General features: G+C 43.2%; 1 protein-coding gene across 7 annotated transcripts; it reads right to left on the reverse strand.

Moving 5' to 3' along the window:
- Positions 1 to 255: 255 nt before the first annotated feature.
- Positions 256 to 23,725, reverse strand: NUDT5 (nudix hydrolase 5). 7 transcript variants are annotated; one of them, XM_083366360.1, is made up of 11 exons: positions 23,554 to 23,725; positions 22,045 to 22,172; positions 21,254 to 21,318; positions 19,581 to 19,688; positions 17,475 to 17,542; positions 15,938 to 15,990; positions 14,904 to 15,011; positions 11,757 to 11,852; positions 6,422 to 6,534; positions 3,320 to 3,371; positions 256 to 498 (listed from the first exon to the last, which is right to left on the reverse strand). In XM_083366360.1, the coding sequence occupies exons 4-11, from the start codon at positions 19,641 to 19,643 to the stop codon at positions 389 to 391; spliced, it is 663 nt and encodes a 220-aa protein (XP_083222486.1). In that variant the 5' UTR covers positions 19,644 to 19,688; positions 21,254 to 21,318; positions 22,045 to 22,172; positions 23,554 to 23,725; the 3' UTR covers positions 256 to 388. The 7 variants fall into 7 exon arrangements, with proteins under 7 accessions (XP_083222486.1, XP_083222488.1, XP_083222487.1 ...); XM_083366362.1 differs by lacking the exon at positions 23,554 to 23,725 and adding an exon at positions 23,508 to 23,548; XM_083366361.1 differs by lacking the exon at positions 23,554 to 23,725 and adding an exon at positions 23,462 to 23,489.
- Positions 23,726 to 24,014: the final 289 nt, after the last annotated feature.

Raw genomic sequence — 24,014 nt, forward strand, 5'->3', positions numbered from 1 at the left:
CTGACGACCTGCAGCTCTCCAAAGCTCTGGAAGTTCTGCCTCTTGGTTGACCAACCACTTATGGAAGATGGGACCGGTTCCATGCTTTGTCCATTAAGGAGAAGAGAAGCTTGATGGAAGTTCCAAGAGCTTCACTTTTGATTAAAAAAACAATAGTTGGCCAAGCCCTTGCCAAAACAAGACCCAGTCCACAGTCTTGGCTGCCAGCTACTCAACCCACCAAAATGGCGGTTCAAAAAACCATAGGCTGGAAAAGAGAGTAAGAAGACTTTTTATTTTTTCCGCCAACTATTCCAGCGAAGTTGAATTAAGTAAAAAAAAATGCAGGAAACCGCTTGATTATATTATTCGGAGCAAAATTTCTCGGAAGGTCTAGAACGCTTGAGTTTTAGAACTTCATGAAGGGCACCTGGAAGGGCTGGTCTGTCGCGTGCCGCAGGGCGAGCGCGTAAGCGTACAGCTTGGCATCCACAATCAGGTGTTCCTCGGCCACCAGTTCTGCAGAAAACACACACAAACACACACACACACACGCTTTAAAGGACATCCAGGGGCGGTCTTCCATTCAAAGGGCCATGGATGATAGTTTTCATGTGGTCTTCGACTTAACAGCAGTTCGTTTAATGACCAAAGTCAGCGGCACTGAATTGTGTAACTTTACAACCGTTTTTCACACTTACCGACCGTTGCAGCATCTCCACAGTCATGTGATCAAAATTCAGCCGTTTGGCGACTCGTATTTATGACGGTCGCAGTGTCCCGGGCTCACGTGATCCCCTTGGGCGACTTTATAAGCAAAGCCAATGGGGAAGCCAGATTCATTGAACAACCGGGTTACTAATTTAACCACTGCAGTGATTCCCTTAACAAACCTGGGCAGGCAGGTCGTAAAATGGGGCGAATCTCACTTAACAAATGTTTCACTTAGCAACAGAAAGATTGGGCTGGGCAGTTGAGGACTACCTGTGGAGGCATGTGGGCCTGTATGCATTAGGTCCGCTTTCTAGAAAAATGCATCTGGATTTTTTTCACACACGTGTCCCAGATGTGAGAGAAGAGATCTCACTGGGGCTACAGCTCCTTCAGTCCAATGATGGTGAAACTTCACTGCATCAGATAGACCAGGGGTCTCCAACGTTGGTAACTTTTAAGACTTGTGGACTTCAACTCCCAGAATTCCTCAGCCAGCTTTGCTGACTGAGGAATTCTGGGACTTGAAGTCCACAAGTCTTAAAGTTGCCAAGGTTGGAGACCCCTGAGATAGACCATGCAAATATTCTTGTATTAACTTGCAAGGTTTGGGAAGAGAAGGATGTGCTTGTAAAAAAAAACAGGTAGTCCTCAGCTTACGACTGTAATCGAGCCCAAAGTGTCCATTTGTTAGGTGAGTTTTGCCTCATTTCATGACGTTTCTCGCCAAAGTTGTGAAGCGAATCCCTGCGGTCGTGAAGTGAATCTGGCTTCTCCATTGACTTTGCTGGTCAGAAGGTCACAACAAGCGGATCACGTGACCCCGGGACGCTGCGACCGTCATAAATGTGAGTCAGTTGGCAAGAGTCCTAATTTTGACCACGTGATCGTGGGGACGCTGCAACGGCCGTTAAGTGTGAAAAACTGTCACGAGCCCCCTTTTTCGAACCATTCCTGTTTTTCCTAAGCTGCGGCCTCAACAGGTTTGCAGTCGTTGAGAAACATTTCCAGATTTGCATTTCAGATTATTTTGAGAAGCTCTGGTGGCTCCAGCCGGACCTGGCAGAGATGTTTCGTTGCCCGAAGACGTGTTGAGAATTTCCTATTCTGTCCTGTTCTGCAAGTCGATGGGAGGCGGTGAATTCAAATTTCAACAATCGCGAGCTTGCAGGGTGTGATACACGTGGGGGTTACACGTGGTGTTGCTAAGTGCAATCCTTTGCACACCTCCTGCAAAATCCCACTGAATTCAGTGAAGGCTGTTCCAAGCTAAAGAGAATATTCCACTTCTCACTCTTCACAAAAACCCTTTTTTAAAGATGGAAAATATTCTCCTGCGGGTCTTCTAAGGATTGCCACCACGGTAGGGTTGGTACCCACCCAGGCTCTCAAGAGAGCAAATGTTCCACAAGTTCCTCAATCTTCCTCCATACATTAATTCAGAAGGACTTACCCCATCGCTTTCAACAGGTACTGAATTCAAATCTCGGTGTATACAAACTCTATGCTAACTAACAAAGTTAACAGAAATACCAGAATAACGGATTTGGAAGGAACCTTGGAGGTCTCCTAGTCCAACACCCACCCACCCCCTAACCTCCAGTGATAAGGAAGGAAGGAAGGAAGGAAAAAAAGTAGTAGAATAACAGAATAACAGTTGGAAGGGACTTTGGAGGTCTCCTAGCCCAACACCCACCCACCCCGTAACCTCTTGTGATGGGGAAGGCAGGCAGGCAGGAAAGAATGAAGGAAGGAAGGAAAAGGGAGAGAAAGGGAAGGAAAGAAGGGAGGGGAAGGCAGGAAGGAAGGAAGGGAAGGAAGGAAGGAAGGAAGGAAGGAAGGAAGGAAGGAAGGAAGGAAGGAAAGAAAAAAAGAATAGAGTTGGAAGACCTTGGAGATCCCCTAGTCCAACACCCACCCACCCCCTAAACTCCGGTGATGGGGAAGGAAAGAAGGGAGGGGAAGGCAGGAAGGAAGGAAGGGAAGGAAGGAAGGAAGGAAGGAAGGAAGGAAGGAAGGAAGGAAGGAAGGAAGGAAGGAAGGAAGGAAGGAAGGAAAGAAAAAAAGAATAGAGTTGGAAGACCTTGGAGATCCCCTAGTCCAACACCCACCCACCCCCTAAACTCCGGTGATGGGGAAGGAAGGAAGGAAGGAAGGAAGGAAGGAAGGAAGGAAGGAAGGAAGGAAGGAAGAGGAAGAAAGGGAGAGAGGGAAGGAAAGAAGGGAGGGGGGGAAGGCAGGCAGGCAGGAAGGAAAGGAAGGAGTAGCAGAATAACAGAATAACAGAGTTGGAATAACAAAATAACAGAGTTGGAAGGAACCTTGGAGGTCTCCTAGTCCAACACCCACCCACCCCCTAACCTCCGGTGATGGGGAAGGAAGGAAGGAAGGAAGGAAGGAAGGAAGGAAGGAAGGAAGGAAGGAAGGAAGGAAGGAAGGAAGGAAGGAAGGAATAACAGAATAACAGAGTTGGAAGGGACCTTGGAGGTCTTCTAGTCCAACCCCCTGCTCAAGCCGGAAACTCAATACCATTCCAGACAGGTGGTTGTCCGATCTCTTTTAGGTTCATTCTTGCAAGGAAACATCAGTTCCACAACTCAAAACAAGCTTTCCATCCATACTTCCTTACCTTCAATTCTCTGCATTAAGTCGTTCTTGGGTAGCGTAACAACTTCCACAAACTCTGAGGAGGGAAAAAGAAGAAAACCGGAGTTTATGGAGCTGGCGCCATTATCCATCACCACAAATGGCCTCTTTCAGTCCCCTTCATGAAGTAGTACCAATAAAGGAGAGCCTTGGTGGAGCAGTGGGCTAATGCCTCCTTAAGTAACACCAGCTGCCTGCAACTAGTGCAGGTTCTCATCCCACCAGGCTCAAGGTTGACTCAGCCTTCCATCCTTCCCAGGTAGGTAAAATGAGGACCCAGATTGTTGGGGGCAATAAGCTGACTTTGTAATAATGCCGCTTGGTGTGTGTGTGTGAAAGCCCTAATAAGCAGGCATATACATAGAATGAAGGCTACTGCTATGCTTGTAAGCCGCCCTGAGTCTTCGGAGAAGGGCGGGATATAAATGGAATTAAAATAAAAAATAAATAAATATTTGTAGCTCAGGGTTGAACTTGGTGCTCTCTGAGCTGGGTGGTTTTCTTGCAGATGTTTCATTAGCAAAGCAAAAAAACATCTGCAGGAAACTGGATCTTCCCAAACCAGGGAGAAACAGATTTCTAGGTTGGAAGCATTTTTTTTTAAAAAAATTGCATTCCCCTGATCCCTACATATTGGTGGTCCTCGACCACAACTGAGCTCAAAATTTCTGTTGCTAAGCAAAACAATGGTTAAGTGAGTTGTGCCCCGTTTTACCACCTTTTTGCCACTGTGGTTAAGAGAATCGCTGCAGTTGTTAATGACACGATTGTTAAGTCCATCGGGTTGATCTATTGACCTTTCTTGTCAGAAGGTCGCAAAAGGGGATCACGTGACCCCCGGGACACAGCAACCGTCATAAGTGTGAGCCAGTTGCCAAGCATCCAAACTTTGATCACCGTCGTAAAGGTGAAAAACGGTCAGAGCTCACTTTTTTCAGTACTGTTGCAACTTTAAACTGTCACTAAATGAATTCTCCTAAGTTGAGGACATGCCAATTACTAACAAAGGCATGATCTCAAAAAAAAAAAACAACCCATACAATATCTGACGATGAAGGATTTTAGGGAATGAAAAAAGAAGAGCCGATCCAAGCCGGAAGTTGGAATTCCAAAGGAAATTGAGAATATTCATCTCGGATCATCCAGGCAAAATGAACGTAAGCAGGTAACGTACCTCCTTCCTCTGTAGGGGAGAAACAAGAAGAGAAATGTCACAAAAACCAGATCTCCGTGGGTTCGAATTGTGTGTTATCTGCACAATAGTGACACTCAACACAACCCTGAATGGTTTGATGCCTTTTCTTGCAGCAGGTTTAAGGATAACTGCCTCTATCGGGGGGTCACTCATGGTAGGTAAGTAATAATGGTGTCCCCACCCCCCCACCCCAGGCTGTAGCCCACAGGTATTCCTAAAAGGAGTGAAGTCAAAATTTTGGGGGGGGGCTGCGTAGCGAAGGGTCCTAGAGATAAATTAAGGGCCTTAAGTTAACTTTGAAGGTGTGTGGACTTATCGTAACTAAGCCTTAACCATCATCCCCGTTTTGCGACCCTAACCATTGCACAGATGTCATGCCATCATCTCAACAGCTAGTCCTCGAGTTATGACCACAATTTCTGTGGCTAAGTGAGACATTTATTAAGTGAGGTTTTTCTCCCGTTTTACGGCCTTTCTTGCCACCGTTGTTAAGTGAATCACTGCAGAGGTTAAGTGAGTAGCACGGCTGTTAAGTGAATCTGGCTTCCCCCGATGACTTTGCTCATCAGAAGGTCGCAAAAGGGGATCACGTGACACACACACACACACACACACACACACACACACGGGACGCTGCGACCGTCATCGATATGATTCGGTTCTCGAGCATCTGAATTTTGATCAGGTGACCACGGGGGATGCTGCAACAGGTCGTAAGTGTGAAAAACAGTCATAAGTCACTTGTTTCAGTGCCACTGTAACTCTGACCGGTCACTAAACAAACTGTCGTAAGTCAAGGGCTACCTGTCCGCCAAAGGATTCAAGACATTACACACAGCTGAACAAGAATGCAAAAAGGTGATCGTCCACTAGATGGCAGCAGAGATTAAGCTTATTCTGTATCTCTGCTGCCATCAAGTTATCTGTAGATGTTTAGGGCCTTGAGAACTGTAAGATGCCTGATCCCCCTATCTAGAGCAGGGGGATCTTCAGACTTGGCCCTTTTATTTTTATTTTTTTAATTGAAAAGTTTTACAATACATTTTTAAAAAAGACAAAACCCCTCCCAACCCCCCTCCGCTCTCCCCAAACCTCCCCAACACCTCCCTCCCCTCCCCCTCCCCCTCCCCCGACTTCCCAGAGCTCAATACAGGGTATAAAAATACAAACAATCATAGTCTACCTTATGCAAACAACAATAAAATATTAAATCTATTGCACTTTAACTCTTATAAAATAACTACAAGCAATTTAAATATCACATCAATACTTATTCAAATGCTAAGTGAAACTTTTTAGTCCCATATTTATTCTGGATATAATCAATCCATCTTCTCCACTCCACAATATATCTCTGTTGCGAATGGTCTTTCAAATACGCTGAGATCTTTGCCATTTCCGCCAGGTTGGAAACTTTTAAAGTCCATTCTTCTATAGTCAGCAGTTCTTCCTTCTTCCAATATTGCGCTACTAAAAGTCTCACTGCCGTAATTAAGTTCAACATCAGCTTAGTGTCCACAACAGTAGTATCAGTAATAATGCCCAGTAAAAACAGTTGCGGACAAAACTTTATCCTTTTCTTGAATATCTTTTGCATGTTCCACCAAATTTTAATCCAAAAAGTTTTAACCTTTTTTCAGGTCCACCATATAGACTTGGCCCTTTTATGACTTGTGGACTTCAACTCCCAGAATTCCTCAGCCTGGCTGAGGAATTCTGGGAGTTGAAGTCCACAAGTCATAAAAGGGCCAAGTCTGAAGACTCCCCTGCTCTAGAGAGAGCTCTAATAAACATCCCCCCAAATTTAATAAAAATCCATTGGACCTTCACGGAGCTTCAGCCTTGGAAATGTTAATTTGTCGGAAGGAAAAAAAGGAAAGAGAAGTTAACAAAACACTCACCAGGCTTTTGTTTTGGCTTCAGATTGACAGGTAGGTCTCCGTTGATGGTGACGGTTGCAATGTGGGACGCACAGTTTGTCAGCCCGGGATCTAAGCATAAAGCTACGGAAAGCATCAACACTCAGTTACACAGAAAAGAAACCAATGGATCTGTCCTCATTGAAGAAAAAAATTGTTTGGCACAGGTCCTTCCCAGGATCTTGAGAAGGTACACATAGCCACATAGGGGGTGGAGTCAAAAGAGGGTTCAGCCTAAAATCCCTATGTAGCCACAAGCTAAGTCCCACCTTCTCTTGAAATCAGTTGACTCCAAGCAGGTGCTAAGCGTTAGTTGTGAAGATTCCTAGCAGTGCACAGGCGTGAGGAGCAAAAAATCTGTTTCGTTGGACCTTCACGTGTGAACTTGATCTTTTGTGCCTGACGACATTCGTTTGTGTAACTTCAATTATTAAGAACGTGACCGACCCAGAATCACGTGGTGAGCTTCATGGCTAAGTGAAAATGAATTTGCCTTTCTGAATATCTGATCATTGTGGTTGTCAATAATCTTTACAGCACCGTTGTGAAAATAACGGAACCTGTTACTGGCAAGCATCTACATCTTCATATGAAGATCCTCAAACTGATGTCCTCCCTAAAAGGCATCCTGAAGATCAGCAAAACATAGTAAGAGATCTTGGAGTCCTAGTGGACAATCACTTAAAACAGGAGCCAGCAGTATACAGCAGCAGCCAAAAGAGCGAATACAATCCTCGGTTGTATAAATAGAGGCACAGAATCCAAATCACGTGAAGCATTAGGACTGCTCTAGTAAAGCCTTAGTAAGATTACACCTGGAATGCTGCATCCAGTTTTGGTGGCCACTTTACAAAAAAGATGCTGAGACTTTGGAAAAAGGGCAGAGAAGAACAAGTAAGACAATTTAAGGCCCGGAGACCAAAACATATGAGGAACGGTTGCAGGATTTGCGTACGGAGTAGGGGGGACATGATAGCAGCCTTCCAATATCTCAGGGGCTGCCCCAAAGAAGAGGGAGTCAAGCTATTCTCCAAAGCACCTGAAGGCAGGACAAGAAGCAATGGATGGAAACTAGTCAAGGAGAGAAGCAACCTAGAGCTAAGGAGAAACTTCCCAACAGTGAGAACAATTAACTAGTGGGACAATTTGCCTCCAGAACTTGTAGATGCTCCAACACTGGAGGTTTTTAAGAAGAGATTGGATAACCACCTATGTGAAATGGTATAGGGTCTCCTGCTTGAGGAAGGGGTTGGACTAGAAGACCTCCAAAGTCCCTTCCAGGTCTATTATGATTCTGATTCTGAAAACTGTTATTGCTACCTCTTAAACATTTCTAGCATGCAATCATCAGCTTTCTTCTGTCAACAATACCAGTTTCCAGATTTAGCAACATAAACACCCAGATTTAATTGGACTAATTATATGCCATCAAGTGGGTGGTGACCGTTAGCAACTGCACGGAGAGAGTTTCTCCAGGAGATCTGCTTCTAATCCTGCTGGACTTCTCAGTAGCATAGTATCCTTTGGGATGGCCTACAACAGGGGTCTTCAAACTTGGCCCTTTTATGACTTGTGGACTTCAACTCCCAGAATTCCTCAGCCAGGCAGGCAGGCAGGCTGATGAATTCTGGGAGTTGAAGTCCACAAGTCATAAGAGGGCCAAGGACTGGGAATTCTGTATTACGGTGCAATGGGTCTGCTACTAGTTTTAAGGGGTGCTTCTATTCAACAAGAAGGTGAGGTCAAATTTTCCAGTTCTTATGATGGATCTCACCACCTCTTTCATTTTATTTAGCAATTATATGAGGCAGCCAGGTCAGGTCATCCAGTGTTCCAAGTGAGGTACATCCAGGGCTTTTTTTCTCATAGAACGCTCAGAACGGAGTTCCGGCACCTTTTTTGGATGGAACCTTGTAGGGTAGGCAAGGCAGGTTGTATGACATGTGTGAGTTCCGGCACCTTTTTCTTTTACAAAAAAAGCACTGGGTACATCAATGTGCTGATGATACCAAATTATGCAATTCCATCCTGGGTCGAAAAAGGAAAATGCATTGGAGATTTCAACTCTTAAGGACTGGAAGGGACCAACTCAAATCATGCTGACAGAGGAGGCCTTGAGGAGAGGTCAAAACCATCAAGACGCTGGTTGCGGCATTGTGACTGAGGCCTCGCTCCTTGTATTTATGTGCTACGCTGAGGCACGGACAAATAGGTCAGAGCTTAGATGGCAATGCCACCCTTGCCATCTTGCCCAATTTATAACCCTCTCCAGCAGACTGGATGGCTGTTGATCAAGAAACTGCCTGGCTCCATATAAATTCAAACGTTCCCCCTGAATGGGGTTGTACCCCTCAGAAGGTCCATGAGCCAACAGCTCTCCTGTTTGGATAACCCAAGGAGAGGACAGGAAGAAACCCCTTTGCTATCAGCTGTTATGATACCGTGCCAGCCTGTGATCCCGACAGCTCTGTCCGGAGAATCAGAGGAGGAGGAGGAGGAGGAGGAGGAGGAGGAGGAGGAGGAGGAGGAAGGGCCTGGGGAGCCAGCAGAGTCGGAGGAAGGCTCTGATGAGTTACAAAGTGAGGAAGAACCTGGCCCCTCCACTCGTGATCAAGCTGAAAGCCAGCTGTGCTGGGAGGATGAGTCAGACTCGGAGGAAGCACAGCTGGAAGACCTCAGAGACGCTCGTAAATGCAGACAGGTCACACGAGTAGGTCAGAGGGAGGCAATGGGACGACTCCAGGGGAGAAGGAGAAAGCAGTGAGAAGCCACGCCTCAGGGTCTACGTAACAAAAAGAGAATGCGTGGGCAGGGCTGGTTGCTGGAGGCAACCATTTGCAAAGAACTTCTGTGTCAAGAGATAATGGTCTGTTTATTTCAGCAGTGAGTTACTTCCTGTTTTGGCTCGTGCTCCGTTTTGTTTGTGGACAAGGTCTGTAACTTATAAAAAAGGGGGGTTTATTTTTCCAGATTACTGTTAAAAGAGGGGTTGCCTTGTGAAGTAACAAGGATGTATGTAGGCTGGGACAGAACATCAGGACAGCCTGTTGTGGAACAGCCAAGTCACTGGTGCTCTTCCTAGCTTGCCTTTAGATTGCTGCAACATGGTTTGCTTGAGGCTACTCCTGAAGACCATTTTGAAACTACAATCGGCACAGAACGGGGCAATTTGATGGGGGTTGGGAAACAGTTCAGGAAAAGAACATTTTCGTGTGCGCTAGGCTTCCAGGGATAGTTCAAAGTGCTTGTGATTGCTTAAAAAAATCCCGGATGGTTCAGGTCCTTTTGACCTTTAGGACTGGCACAGCATCAAGCTGTCCTACACATTCAACCCAAGATATGCTACAGGCTCCCTCTGCCCAGGAAATTAGGGGCCAGGAATCAAGCTTTTGTGGGGTCTGCTCTGATTCATGGAATAGCCTGTCTACCAAGATGGTCCAAAAATGGCCCCTGTTTTAATTTTCAAGAGAAGAGATAAAAATGCTCTTCTGCCAAGCTTTTGGCCGTGTTGTGATTCCTTGCCAGCCAGAGGACCCGGCAGTTGAGTCTGGGGAATCAGAGGAGGGGAGGGAGAGCCATCAGAGTCAGAGGAAGGCTCTGATGAGCTCCAGGACTTACAATCTGATGAGGAGCCTGGCCCCTCCACTCATGCTCAGGCTAAGTCCCAGCTGTGCTGGGAAGCTGAGTCAGACTCTGAGGACTCACAGCTGGAAGACATCATAGGCACTCGCAAATGACGACAGGCAATGTGAGCTGGACAGAGGGAGGCCATGGGGCGGCTCCAAAGGCAGAGGAGAAGGCATCAAGGGGCTGCATAATAAAAAGGGAAGGTATGGGCGGTGCTGGTTGCTGAAGGCAACCGTTTGTGAAGGAATCAAGTTTTCTGGAATCATGTTTTGTTTGCCTTGCCTGTGGACAATTCTGTTTGAATCGTGTTTTGTTTGCTTTTGGGACACTTTGCAGGTGTGTAAATAATAATAAAAGGGCTTTATTTTTCCTGCAGTTCTGGCCTACTTGTTAAAAGAGGGGGTTGTCCTTGTGAATTAACAAGGACTCACACAGGCTGGGACAGAACAGGCCAGGGGTGTCCAGCCGTGGCAACTTTAAGAGCTGTGGACCTCAGCCCCCAGAATTCCCCATCCAGCCCTGCTTTAAGCACATTGCTGTTGTTAAGTTATTATTTCAGGGTTTTATGGTATTTCCTGTAGGTGAGTTATTTATGGATTTATTTATTTTTTGGGTTATCCCAATTCTTTTTCATTGGGAGCCTCATGAGGGTGGCTGTTAAAAGAAACCCTGGATTTTACAAAGCTCTCTGAATGTTCAAACATACCACACAAAAAGGTTACAAGTCATTCTTTAAAGCAGAACAGAGGCAGTCCTCGACTTACGACCACGATCGAGCCCAACGTTTTTCTGGTGAAGTGAGGCATTTGCTAAGGGAGTTTCGCCCCATTTTATGACTTTTCTTGCCCCAGTTGTTAAGGGAATCACTGAAATTGTTAAGTTAGTGACACGGTTGCTAAGTGAGTCTGGCTTCCCCCGTTGACTTTGCTTGTGAGGAGGTCACCGAAAGGTGATCACGGGATCTTGGGATGCTGCAACCGTCGTAAGTACGAGTCAGTTGCCAAGCGTCTTGAATTTTGATCATGTGACCCTGGGGACGCTGCAACGGTTGTTAAGTATGAAAAAAAGTCATAAGTCACTTGTTTCAATCCCGTTGTAACTTCAAACGGTCACTAAATGAACTGTTGTAAGTCGAGGATGACCTGTATTTGTGGCTCAGGAATGAAATGGAGGGTCCTTGATGCTCCCAGAGCTTGGTTGTTTTCTTGCAGACGTTTCATTACCCAAACATCCTCAGGACCTCATTGTTACCTCATTGGGTAATGAAACGTCTGCAAGAAAACAACCAAGCTCAGGATCCTCAAGTCGTTCTTTCCTCATCAGAGCATGCACAGTCTTACTGCGCTGAGGTAACCCAAGAGTAAATACAGTACACAATGGTATGTATTAAATGGTGGCTTATATTACGCTATCTACAATATACACTAGAAACAAAATACATACACAGCTATTACAGCAAGAAATGGATGAGAGAGAGAGAAACATGCCAGTAAAAGCTTTCCCTTTTATATTCAGGCTCTTAAAGAGACACAGACCCTGCTGAGTCATTCCTATCATTGCACCATCCACCTCACATTACATTACATCGTACACCTCACATTATACAAGCTGGTTAGCTGTTAAATTATTACCTTGACACCCCTTCTTTTTCAACAGTTATGGCAAAGCCCCAAAATTACCTGGAGAACATTCAAGGATGTCTCCTTTATAGCCCGTTTCTTCTTCCAGTTCCCGTAAAGCAGCGATCTCAGGAGTTTCGTTGCTATCAATCAGACCTGTGGTGCAAATACACAACTTGACTTACAGGCAGCTCTGTCAAAAAGAATTTAGGGGGTACAACGAGACCATCAGAGCTTAAAGAAAACTTGGGGTTTCTTAGCTTCAAGAGAAATACATTACCTCTTATGCCTCGAAAGACTTTCTCCTCCCAAAATTACCACATACACAAAATTATTCAAGGGAAGACACACAACCTTCTTGGGAAATCTGGACTCTTGGATCCTGATCAGATGTGCTCGGCAACTTTTCCCCGACCCCTACATGGTGCCTTCGGTGGTATTTTGTACAGTGTCACAAGATGGAGGGGTGTGTGTGTGTGGTTAGCAATATTACAATAAGCACGGTAGAAATCTCACAAGCTATCCTAGGTGATCCCAGAGACCCTGAAAAATGTTGGCTCCTCAAAGAATGTCTTGATATCTATTTATTTATTTTATTTATTTGAAACGCTATCAGCGATGCTATTCCAGCTACCTCGTGCGATTCTGATCTTTGCTTCAAACAACGCTTTCGTCTTTAGAATTTACTAACCTTAGAGAAGGCTCTAAAGATGGAAAACAAAAAATCTGAAAAACCTTCCAAGCAAGAAACCCAGTTTGCAGCCCTCTCTCGCCTACCTGGAAGCTCTGTAATTCCCGATTGTTATCCTAGATATCCTAATGATCTGAAGCTACAATCTCCTGCTAACACTTCCATGGGAAACTTTATAAAAATGTTCTGCTCCCGATTTATTTTCTGAAGCTGAGGGCCTTTAGGATGAGGGGGCGAACGGACCGCTCAGCCCGATTCCTTATTGCTGCTTTCCTCAACCATGGTTTGTGACGTTTGAATTATCAGCCATACTGGTTTAGCTAAATAGAATAGGGCAAATTTCCTTTTCCATGCTCAAGGAGGAAGACACTGACTCAGCGGCTTTGTTGCAAAAATTGAGGTGGCCTTTCCCCCCTTCATCAGTTACGCAGGACCTAAAACCTGGAGCCCGTGAATTCAATCCTTCGTTGCAGACATGCGCAGCCAGCTAAGCAAATTCAGCACCGCCCCGGCTCTACTTGCTAATTACCCTTAGCGATACTCTTGTAATAAATCTCTGTTATTCTTGGGACTGCGGAATATATACAAGTGGTGAAAACATTCTCCCAAGCCTCAGCACTCACATGAATGTTTTCCAATTACGGAACCTGACTTTTGTTCAAACTCAAAGTAGCAAGATTGAGCCCTGACATTAAGAGCGGTCCTAAGCATCCATTCCTTGGGGGGGGGGGGGAAAGGACAGGATAGGACAGGGCAGGAAAAGGAAAAGGCAAGGGAGGGGAGGGGAGGAGAGGAAAAGGAAGGGGAGAGGAAGAGAAGAGAAGGAAAGGAATGGGAAAGGGGAAGGGGAGGGGGAGGGGAGGGGAAGGGAGGAAAAGGAAGGAAAAGAAGGGAGGGGAAGGGAAAGGAAAGGGAAAGGGAAAGAAGGGAAGGGAAAGGGAAGAGAAGGAAAGGAAAGATAGAGGAAAGGAAAGGAAAGGGGAAAAGGAAAAGGAAAGGAGGAAAGGGAAGGGAAGGGAAGGGGAGAGGAAAAGGAAAAGGAAAGGGGAAAAGGAAAAGGAAAGGGGGAAAGGAAAAGGGAAAGGAAAGGGGAAAAGGAAAAGGGAAGGGAAAGGAAAAGGAAAAGGAAAGGGGAAAAGGAAAAGGAAAGGGGAAAAGGAAAGGAAAAGGAAAGGAAAAGGAAAAGAAAGGAAAAGGGAAAGGAAAGGAAAAGGAAAGGGGAAAAGGAAAAGGAAAGGGGAAAAGGAAAGTAAAAGGAAAAGGAAAGGGGAAAAGGAAAGGAAAAGGAAAAGGGAAAAGGAAAGGGGAAAAGGAAAAGGAAAGGGGAAAAGGAAAAGGGAAAAGGAAAGGAAAGGGAAGGAAAAGGTGAAATATCATCAATATGCTGATGATACTCAGCTTTTCATTTCCACCCCGAACCAACCCAGTGATGCCCTCGATGTGATGTCCCGTTGCCTGGAAGCGGTACAGATTTGGATGGGAAAGAACAGGCTCCGGCTCAACCCGGCCAAGACTGAGTGGCTTTACGTACCGGCATCTCGTTTAGTCCAAGAGGTTCCATCTTTGATTATAGGAGGAGAGATGTTACCTCCCATTGATAGAGCACGCAACCTGGGCGTCCTCCTGGATTCACGACTGTTTTGAAGATCATATTGGAGCCGTGGCTAGGGGGGCATTTGCCCAGATTCTCCTGGTACACCAATTACGCCCCTTTCTGGACCGAGATGCCCTATGTACAGTCACCCACGCACTCGTTACCTCCCGTATAGACTACTGCAATGCTCTCTACATGGGGCTGCCCTTGAAAACCACCCGGAGGCTTCAGCTGGTGCAGAGTGCGGCTGCACGGGTAGTGATGGGAGCACTCCGATACTCCCATATTACACCCCTCCTGCGTGAGCTGCATTGGCTACCGGTTGCCCTCCGGGTGAGATTTAAGGTGCTGGTACTTACCTTTAAAGCCCTACATGGCTTAGGCCCGGGATACTTGCAGGACCATCTGCTGCCGGGAACGAATTCCCATCGCCCAGTACGCTCACACAGAGAAGGCCTCCTCAGGGTACCGTCGGCTAGACAATGTCGGCTGGCGACCCCCAGGGGGAGGGCCTTCTCTGTGGGAGCGCCAGCCCTGTGAAACCAGCTCCCCCCTGAGCTTCGGATGGCCTAAGATCTCCAGTCCTTTCGCCGCGGCCTCAAAACACTCCTTTTTTCACCTGGCTGACCTGGACTGACAGGGATTTTAATTATGTTTACAATTTTTAATTTATTTTTAATTTTTAATTTTAATTTATTGCACAGAGGCCTTTAATTTTATTTTTATCTTAATTTCTGTATTTATTGTATATTATTGTTGTTAGCCGCCCTGAGTCCTTCGGGAGATAGGGAGGGATATAAGTCAAATAAATAAATAAATAAATAAATAAATAAATAAATAAATAAATAAATAAATAAATAAATAATAAATGGAAAAGGAAAGTTCTCATCACAATGACTAAGCCGAAAGTCTAATCACCTACCTGCAGGGAACTCCAAGCAATAGGCTCCTAGGGGAGGCCTAAACTGTTTCACTAGGACGATGCAATCATAGTGGAGAGTTCGTTGCAGCACGGGAATAACTGCCACACCTACCAGCCGGGAGGAGAAACAGGCAAAAAAAAAAACATGACTGCAAGGATGAAAACAGCTGAAGATTCAATACCCATCGATAACCAGAGATGTCTGGAGAACTTGGGTAGTGCAGCAGTCGCCTTATTGGTCTTGGCTGGCAAAGGTCACTTGGTGGTGACCAGTTGTTCTCTTTACATTTCACCTAGTTGGCAGGAAAAGTTAGCTTTCTGGAGCCCCCCCCCCGGTGAAAAGGGGAGAAATCAGCGCAAAAATAAATATGCTTTCATTTACAAGACAAATCCACATTTTTTAAAAAAAAAACCAATGGATTGCATCCCTTCTTTTGTTGAAGGAACTCAAAACCACTTAGGATGATGTTCTCCCACTTTCCCACACTCTTGTGGCGTAGGTATAGCCAGAAGTGTGTGTGTGTGTGTGTGTGTGTGTGTGTGTGTGTGTATAGCCCAAGGGGCTTCTAAAAGGAAAGTAGATTTGAACCGCAGCCTCCACAGTGTCAAATTGCACTGCAGTAGTACCCTCTATTGCTTCCTTGGTTTGAAACACTGCTTTTTCAAGTTTCTAGTCCCCAGTAGCCATTTCCACATTCTCGAATGCTGGAAAAGACTTGGAAGAACCTTCTCAGGTGAACTGAGAGTAGAGTCTATCACAAACCTAACATTTAACCAGTATGCACTGAACAGGAATGTCCACAGAGTAAATGTTCCCATTTGCCTTGATTGGTGCTTTGTGGGGTCCTTGCTGCTCTCTGAGCTGGGTTGTTTTCTTGCAGACGTTTCATGACCCAACTAGGTGACAACATCAGTGCTAGGACCGATTTGTTCTTCCTTACGTGTGTAATACACCTTGTCCAGTTTGCTCATACAGCAGTTATTGGGCAAGGGGATTTATTTTTTGACATGTGTAGTAAGGAAAGTTGGCTTACCATCAGCAGAGACCCCTTCCTTCCTGGTGGTACGTTTAACCGATTCCCATATTCTGTTTAAAAAAATACAAGGGTGGAAAAGAAGATAAATGTCAAAGCCTGAGTTTCAAAAGCTGTGATGGATAATGCCATTTTGACCAAATCGATTGTGCTTTTTTTCTTTGAAAAGTTTGCTTTACTATATCAAGTTTTCTAATCTATCTATCTGCCCGCCCATCCATTCATTATCTGTCTGTCTGTCTGTCTGTCTGTCTGTCTGTCTGTCTATCTATCTATCTATCTATCTATCTATCTATCTCTATCTATCCATCCCTATCTATATCCCTGTCTGTCTGTCTATCTATCTATCTTTCGCACCTGTCTTCTATCTATCACATCTATTTCTGCTATCTCTCTCTATTCATATCTATCTATCTATCTATCTATCTATCTATCTATCTATCTATCTATCTATCTCTATCTATCCATCCCTATCTATATCCCTGTCTGTCTGTCTATCTATCTATCTTTCGCATCTGTCTTCTATCTATCACATCTATTTCTGCTATCTCTCTCTATTCATATCTATCTATCTATCTATCTATCTATCTATCTATCTATCTATCTATCTATCTATCTCTATCCATCCCTATCTATATCCCTGTCTGTCTGTCTATCTATCTATCTTTCGCACCTGTCTTCTATCTATCACATCTATTTCTGCTATCTCTCTCTATTCATATCTATCTATCTATCTATCTATCTATCTATCTATCTATCTATCTCTATCTATCCATCCCTATCTATATCCCTGTCTGTCTGTCTATCTATCTATCTTTCGCACCTATGTCTTCTATCTATCACATCTATTTCTGCTATCTCTCTCTATTCATATCTATCTATCTATCTATCTATCTATCTATCTATCTATCTATCTATCTAACTATCTCTTAATTATTTATTATCTTTTTAGTTATTTATTTATGTAGTTTTTTCACACGTTTTCCATTACGTTATCTAGGCACAGGAAGCACCAAGATAAAGCTTCAGGACTCTATTTTTGAAGGAGTTAAGACAATTAAATTTTTACTTTTGGGGGGGAGGGGAAACTGTAATATGGTGCTGCCAAAAATGAAACATTTGGCCACTCAGTTTTGACAGGTTACCCTGATGACGTGGTGTGGAGCTGCAAGCTAAAAAATGTATGTGGCCTGCAAATTCTTTCATTCAGCACTATATGTGAACCATGCCACCGTGGCTTCTGGTATAACCTATGTTTTAAACAAACCATGGTTTAGCACAGTGTGGGAACTCAGATACTGAGTACAAATTGGTCTGATAATTACTGATTTACCCAATAGATGATAATAATAATAATAATAATAATAATAATAATAATAATAATAATAATAATAACAACAACACTAATAATGTTGGAAGGGACCTTGGAGATTCTAGTCCAACCCCCTGCTCAGGCAGGAAACCCTATACCATTTCATACAAGTGGCTGTCCAGTCTCTTGTTAGTTTATAGACCGAATAAAAGTTAGGATGGGTACCTTGTTTGACCGGTTGGATCAACATAAGTGGTTTGGTCAAGCTTCACCCATTTTCTTTGAGTAATGGTCTGGGGGGAAAAAACAACCTCAATTAAATCTTGGTTTAAATCACCAATGTGTGGCTAACAACTCAATCGGAAGGAAACAATCTCCAGAGAGATCCAACTGTGTAACCTATAATAATTTTTAATATGCTCTAATAAACAGACAAAATGTTAAATATATTACTGGGGAGGAATAATATTAACTAAATGTGAAGTAAATCATATGCGTTGGTTTTTTTTGCCTTGACCGTACCCTGCTCGAATAATGATAGTTCAAAGCTCTGACGAAGGCCTTGACTTTCAAAAATGATGCATCCTTGCCCAGGACAAGAAAAATGGTGCGGCTCCTATCCGAAGGACAACACACAAATCATGAAATGAAGGAAAAATTACTTGCGGCAAACTGGCATAAGGAATTATGCCAGTTGGCCTCAGAACAAATACAACAAAAACCCCGTTTATAAGTTATGTTCATATGGTCCAAAGCCATGTGATCTATCAAAGGAGGGAACTGCAACTTTCGGCTCACTTACACGAGAGTAAGCCTTATGATCAGGACTTGCAGGGACCGCTGAATTAAGGGGGAAAAGGGACATCATGCATTTGCACAAAGGTTGCAAAATACACAATTATCATCAGCAGCAGCACGTGTCAAAATGGCATCGTTTGCGCCACGATGTCATGAAACTCAAAACGTCTTCATGGCTCGTATTGTATGTGAGATGGTCTCACGAGGTTGATGGATCGTTAAGGTGCTTCCAAGTAAAAAGGCATCACGCAGAGATGCAATCATATGAAGCTTTATTTAACGATAGATTAGAGAGAAAGAATTACTTGGCATGGAGCATCCATGCCTGCATGTGTGAGAGAACAAAAGAACAGAAAGCAAGCTAGCATAGCATAACTGGAACAGAACAAGAAGCAGAAGCAGAACTGAACTGAACAAAGAGCAGCCCCTTGAGCAGAGGTATTTATGGGGGGGTCACAGCCCCTCCCTAACCATAAAACTCTCTCGCCAATGGGACTGCAGGGGTCTGGGACCCCTGACTCATCAGTGGAAGCAAAGAAGCCTCTTTGCTCCCATCTGATGACCTTTTTGGGGAACTGCCAATGGCTGGCACAAAGCATCTAACATTGTACAACTTTGGAGCTCAACCTATATACAGTATATACCTTTGATATCATCTGGTTAATTCGGTCGGGACTTACAACATTGTGGTGAAGAAGGATTTAAAAGTTTTCACTAAGCCTGCCAAGGATCAGAAATTGGCTGGGACACAATTACAAATACTGTTCTTCACGTTAGAGCAGGTTTATCCTGGCATCCAAATTTTTTTTAATGTAATTTAATGAGTCATAAAAGAGCTGAGGTTGCCTACCCCTGCATTAAGACTTCTGCAATGGAGCCCACCCATCTCGTAACCTCCAGACCGTGCGTTACAAAGACATCTTCGGAGGTCCAAACTCATATTCTGACAAAAAGTAGGCAACTGAAGGTAGAGAAATATTTCTGCTGCATCATCGAAAGGGCCAATTTCACGGTGGGGAAGCAGAGGCAGTCCTCGGCTTACAAGTTCATTTAGTGACAATTCAAAATTAGAACAGCACTGAAAAAAAGTGGCCGTTTTTCACACTTACGACCGTCGCAGCATCCCCCAGGGTCACGTGTTCAAAATTCAGACGCAAGGTCACTTGTTCATATTTATGACTGTTCCGGTGTCCCGGGGGAGGGGGGGGGAGAATCACGTGATCCCCTTCTGCGACTTTCCGACGAGCAAGGAAGCCAGCTTCACTTAACAACCGTGTTGCTAATTTAAGAAGTACAGTGATTCACTTAACAACTATGGCAAGAAAAGTCATAAAAGGGGGCAAAATTCATTTAACCAAGGTCTCACTTAGCAACAGAAATTTTGGGCTCAATTGCGGTTGTTATCTGTAACACATTTGCAAAAAAACAAAAAACAACAATCAAGAAATAAAACGACTCTGATGCTCTTGAACCTAACATTGATCACAGTTAAGTTGCCCTGGAGTAAAATGATGCCAGTTAAACCCCACATACCTCTTCTTTGATGATGGTTTCCTGGGCAGATTTTAGAGCTTCAACCGATGCTTCTTTTTCCATTTTCAGGAATGTTGGTTTCTTCTCCTCAGGACAAAGTTCACGTTTCTACAAACCAACCAGAATCAATATTTGTCAATTCGGCATCACGTCTGGCCATTCATCTTTTTCATGCTCAGTTGACAAACCGTCTCTTCAGCAAATATTAACAAACATTAACAAACTGTAGCCTTAAGTCAAGTAAGGAACATGCTGGTTGGACGGATAGGGGGAAATCGTCAGCCAATTTGGCCCAATCCTGTCATTATCCTAAAGGAAGTGGATCGATACAAGCAAATATGTGGCTAAAGTCAGAAATCAGAGCAAAGAACTTTGACACGTGCAATTCACATGCAAAATCAGAAGCTGGGATTGCAATCAGTTTGACGAGTTAATGAATTTCAACACCATTTGATCCATTGAAAAAAGAGACCCTTCCCATTCTGTTTATATATATATATATATATATATATATATATATATATATATATATATATGTAGAACTTAACAGCCGCAAGATGTAATTTTTAAGAAGAGGGTTTCTGTCATCGGTCGTGCACATCTTAATTTACCTAAAATTCAAATGTGCACTTGTTGCTAAATTAGGGATGAGGACCTTTTCATGCACTGGACAAGTTTTTAAATTATTTTCAAAAAGAAAATTTCACATATGGTACTTTAATGACATGGAAGAGGATGGAATATAAAGAGGGGCTGTATATAATGAAGAACGGCTGCGGGAGTTGGGCTTGGCTAGTCTAAAGAAAAGAAGAAATAGGGGTGACAGGATAGCAATGTTCCAGTATTTGAGAGGCTGCCACAAAGAAGAGGGCGTCAAACTATTCTCCAAAGTACCAGAGGGCAGGACAAGAAACAATGGTTCCAAACTGACCAAAGACAGAAGCAACCTGGAATTAAGGAGAAAGTTCCTAGCAGTGAGGACAATTAACCAGTGGAACAGCTTGCCTCCAGAAATCGTGGGTGCTCCATCACTGGAGGTTTTTTGAGAAGATATTGGACAGTCACTTGTCTGAGATGGTATAGGTTCTCCTGCTTGAGTGGTGGGGGCTCGACTAGAAGACCTCTAAGGTCCCTTCCAACTCTATTCTATTCTATTCTATTCTATTCTATTCTATTCTATTCTATTCTATTCTATTCTATTCTATTCTATTCTATTCTATTCTATTGTCTTATTATCATTATGTATCATATATTATGTCTATTTTAGGACTTCCCCAATTGTTCTTACATGTTTTCCTTCAGAATGTCAGGAAATTATGCCATATTTTTTTATGAGCAATCAGGGAAAGCTAGTACAGCTTGTCGACGTACAACTGTTTATTGAGTGACTGACTGTTCAAAGTTACAACAGCACTGGAAAAGGTGACTTCCGACCATTTTTCACACTTACGACCTTTGCAGCATCCCCACATGGTCACGTGATCAAAATTCAGACTGAGTCAAACTGACGGTTGCAACATCCTGGGGTCACGCGATCCCCTTTTGCGACTTTCTGGCAAGCAAAGTCAATGGGGAAGCCAGATTCACTTAACAACCGGGTTACTAACTTATCATCTGCAGGGATTCACTTAACAACTGTGGCAAGAAAGGTTGCAAAACGGGGCAAAACTCACTTTACAAAGGCCTCATTTAGCCACAGAACTTTTGGGCTCAATTAAGGTTGTAAGTCGAGGACTACCTGTATTAAAAATAAGAGGGTTTGGAGATTGGCAAATCAAGGTTAATCAGAAATATCAGCTCTGCATAAAATCGACTGGAACTCTAGACAGGCTAAAGGTAACTAACTAAGGTCTTCAGAGGACAGTCTGCTCTCTTGGACAACAATTGAGAGTGCAATAACCTTCCATTAGGACAAAGTCCTGCACAGTTTTTCCAGCCAAAGGTAATCTCGGAATGCTCCAGATTTAATCAGTGAAAACTATCCCACGATTCATATCAATTTTACAAGTTTGTTAGGACGTTTTGAGTTTAGCAGGGTCATTCATATCCTTGGTTTAATTTTTTTTGCGTAGCCATTGTTTATTGGAAGTGATTACTCACTTAGCACACATTAATGCTGCAAAGCAATCTTTTCTGACAAACAATGACACAGCTATGGTGACCACATTTTCTTGCAAAACACCAAGAATGCAGCTGAATAACAGGGCAAACCTGAAAGAGGTTTGTAAGAATAGAGGGGGGAAAAATGTAGGTGATTAGGTCTATCACTGTGCAGAAGAAATTTCGAGAGCAAATCCGAGAAAAACTTTGCAAAAGGACATAGTCTAATAAAAATGTCTAGAAAGCATAAGACGGTATGAAGTTCTAAGAAGCAAGTATTAAAAACGACATTCTGCAGTCAGACTATATATTACATGGTAACACTCGTATAAGTTAAATGAACAAAACAAAGGATAAAACTCACTTTTTGAAAAATAAATCTATTGATCCTTGAAAGGGCAGCTTTCTGAAATAAAGGACTGTCCTTTTTGATGAATCAATCAACGGTATATGGTCAGTTTAACCTTTAATGGCAATCTTTGGCACGGACAACTGTTAGAAATAAATTACAGGTTTAAATTAAGCATCAGGATAGTTTATCATTTCTGCTAGACAATGACACTTTCTACAAGTGGAAAATTTGCAAGTCCTGCTGATTGTAGAGGCTCTGATTTGAACCAAATTAGCCACACATCACTTCAACTGAAATCAACAGGATATGTTAGGTAAGAATACCTGATAACAACATTTCATAGGTTACAAGGGACTGATATAATTAGTATCAAATTATATAATAAAAAAGCAATTTCCTAATGCTTTGTATGAAGCACAAACTGCAAATTAGGTAGCTTGTTCAGAGCAAGTAGTTTTTAAAGGAAAGATGCCAATTTATCTCTATTTCTTGTTTTTAAAATCTTTTTTAAAGCCACCAAGCTGTAAACTGTCAGTGGGTGTTCATCTGACTTTTTTAATGGAATTTTTAAAAATATTACTTTAATTAAGCTTGTCAGTCAAAAAGAAGTACTTTCCTTTTACACAGTATTGTTTGGAATTTCTAATTTTTACGTCTATATTATTAATTCATGGATCAATGCATGGATTAATTACATTTCATTTCATTTGCATGATTAATGTCTCAAACAAGGGAAAAAGAAAAACTTCCCATCTTTTCCTTTCTCCTTTGCTTCCTGTTCCTTTAATACTATAAAGGAAAAAAAACTTTATAAAGATTTAAAAACTTTTGGCAAAAAAATTGGATGTAAAAAGTTTAAAACAGATAAAGAGGATAGTTATTTTGAAGGATTATTGGGGAAGTAAGAGTGTTTTTCATCCAGCTGGAATTAAATTAGATCAAGGAACATTGATGGTGGGAATGTTATTTTGTTAATTGGTAGGAATGTTATTTTGTTAATTATTAAAGAGTGCAGATAGCGGGTAGATTTTGCAAAATAGATTCTAGATTTAGATTTTATTAGATTTATATACCGCCCTTTCCCGAAGGACTCAGGGCGGTTTACAGGGCATTTTAAAATCATATCAATATAAAATACAAAGTCAAAAGATAAATAATAATAATAATAGAAGATAAAAGGAAAATGAGGCACACTGTAAATACCTAGTGCCATTAGAAATCCATGTTTCTCAAGCTCAGCAACTTTAAGTGGACTTCAAGTCCCAGAATTCCCTGGCCAGTGGGCTGGGGAATTCTGGGAGATGAAATCCACTTATTTTAAAGTTGCTGAGCTTGAATAATATGGGTTAAAGTAGACTCTGCCCTTTGCAACCCACTCTAACAACATGCATGCAGTCCAAGTCAGGAGCTCAGCAAAAGCACTCTGCACATGCGCAATTTCTCTCTGCTCCCCCCATCAGCCCAACAGCTGCCACCTCCTCTTGCGATACTCGCAGGTTGGCGGCAGGAGGACGCCTCTACCCTTCTCTGCTCGCCGTTTTCCCGGACAGGAGCGTAAGAGTCTCTCCGCGCCGTTCCGTTTAGTTCCGCTCCGCTGATTGGCTGAAAGCAGCAGGAAGCTCGCCGAACCCTCGCGCGCCCGATTAGCCAGCTATGGCAGAGACCGTCCGGATGGTTGGGCCCTATAGGTGACCGATTCTGTCACGCATGCGCATTGCCAGCGATGTTGGACGCCTGCCGCACTTTCATTCGCTTGGAAGCGCGAGGCTCCTAGAGATAGGAAAATTAAGAGTCGTCCTCAAGTCTGCTTGAGGCTATTTATTGTAATTATCATTTCGGTTTTTAACTTAAATAAGATATGTGTCCAGATCTGGTTGAATTAAAGCTTAAAATAATGTTCTTGTTCTGTTTCAAAACAGAAACAAAACATTCAGGGTTAAATAAATCTGAAGTTTCGCTTGCAAAGTTCTGAAACTTATCTC

The sequence above is a fragment of the Vipera ursinii genome (genome assembly GCF_947247035.1).
Source record: "Vipera ursinii genome assembly, chromosome: 6".
Taxonomy (NCBI): domain Eukaryota; kingdom Metazoa; phylum Chordata; class Lepidosauria; order Squamata; family Viperidae; genus Vipera; species Vipera ursinii.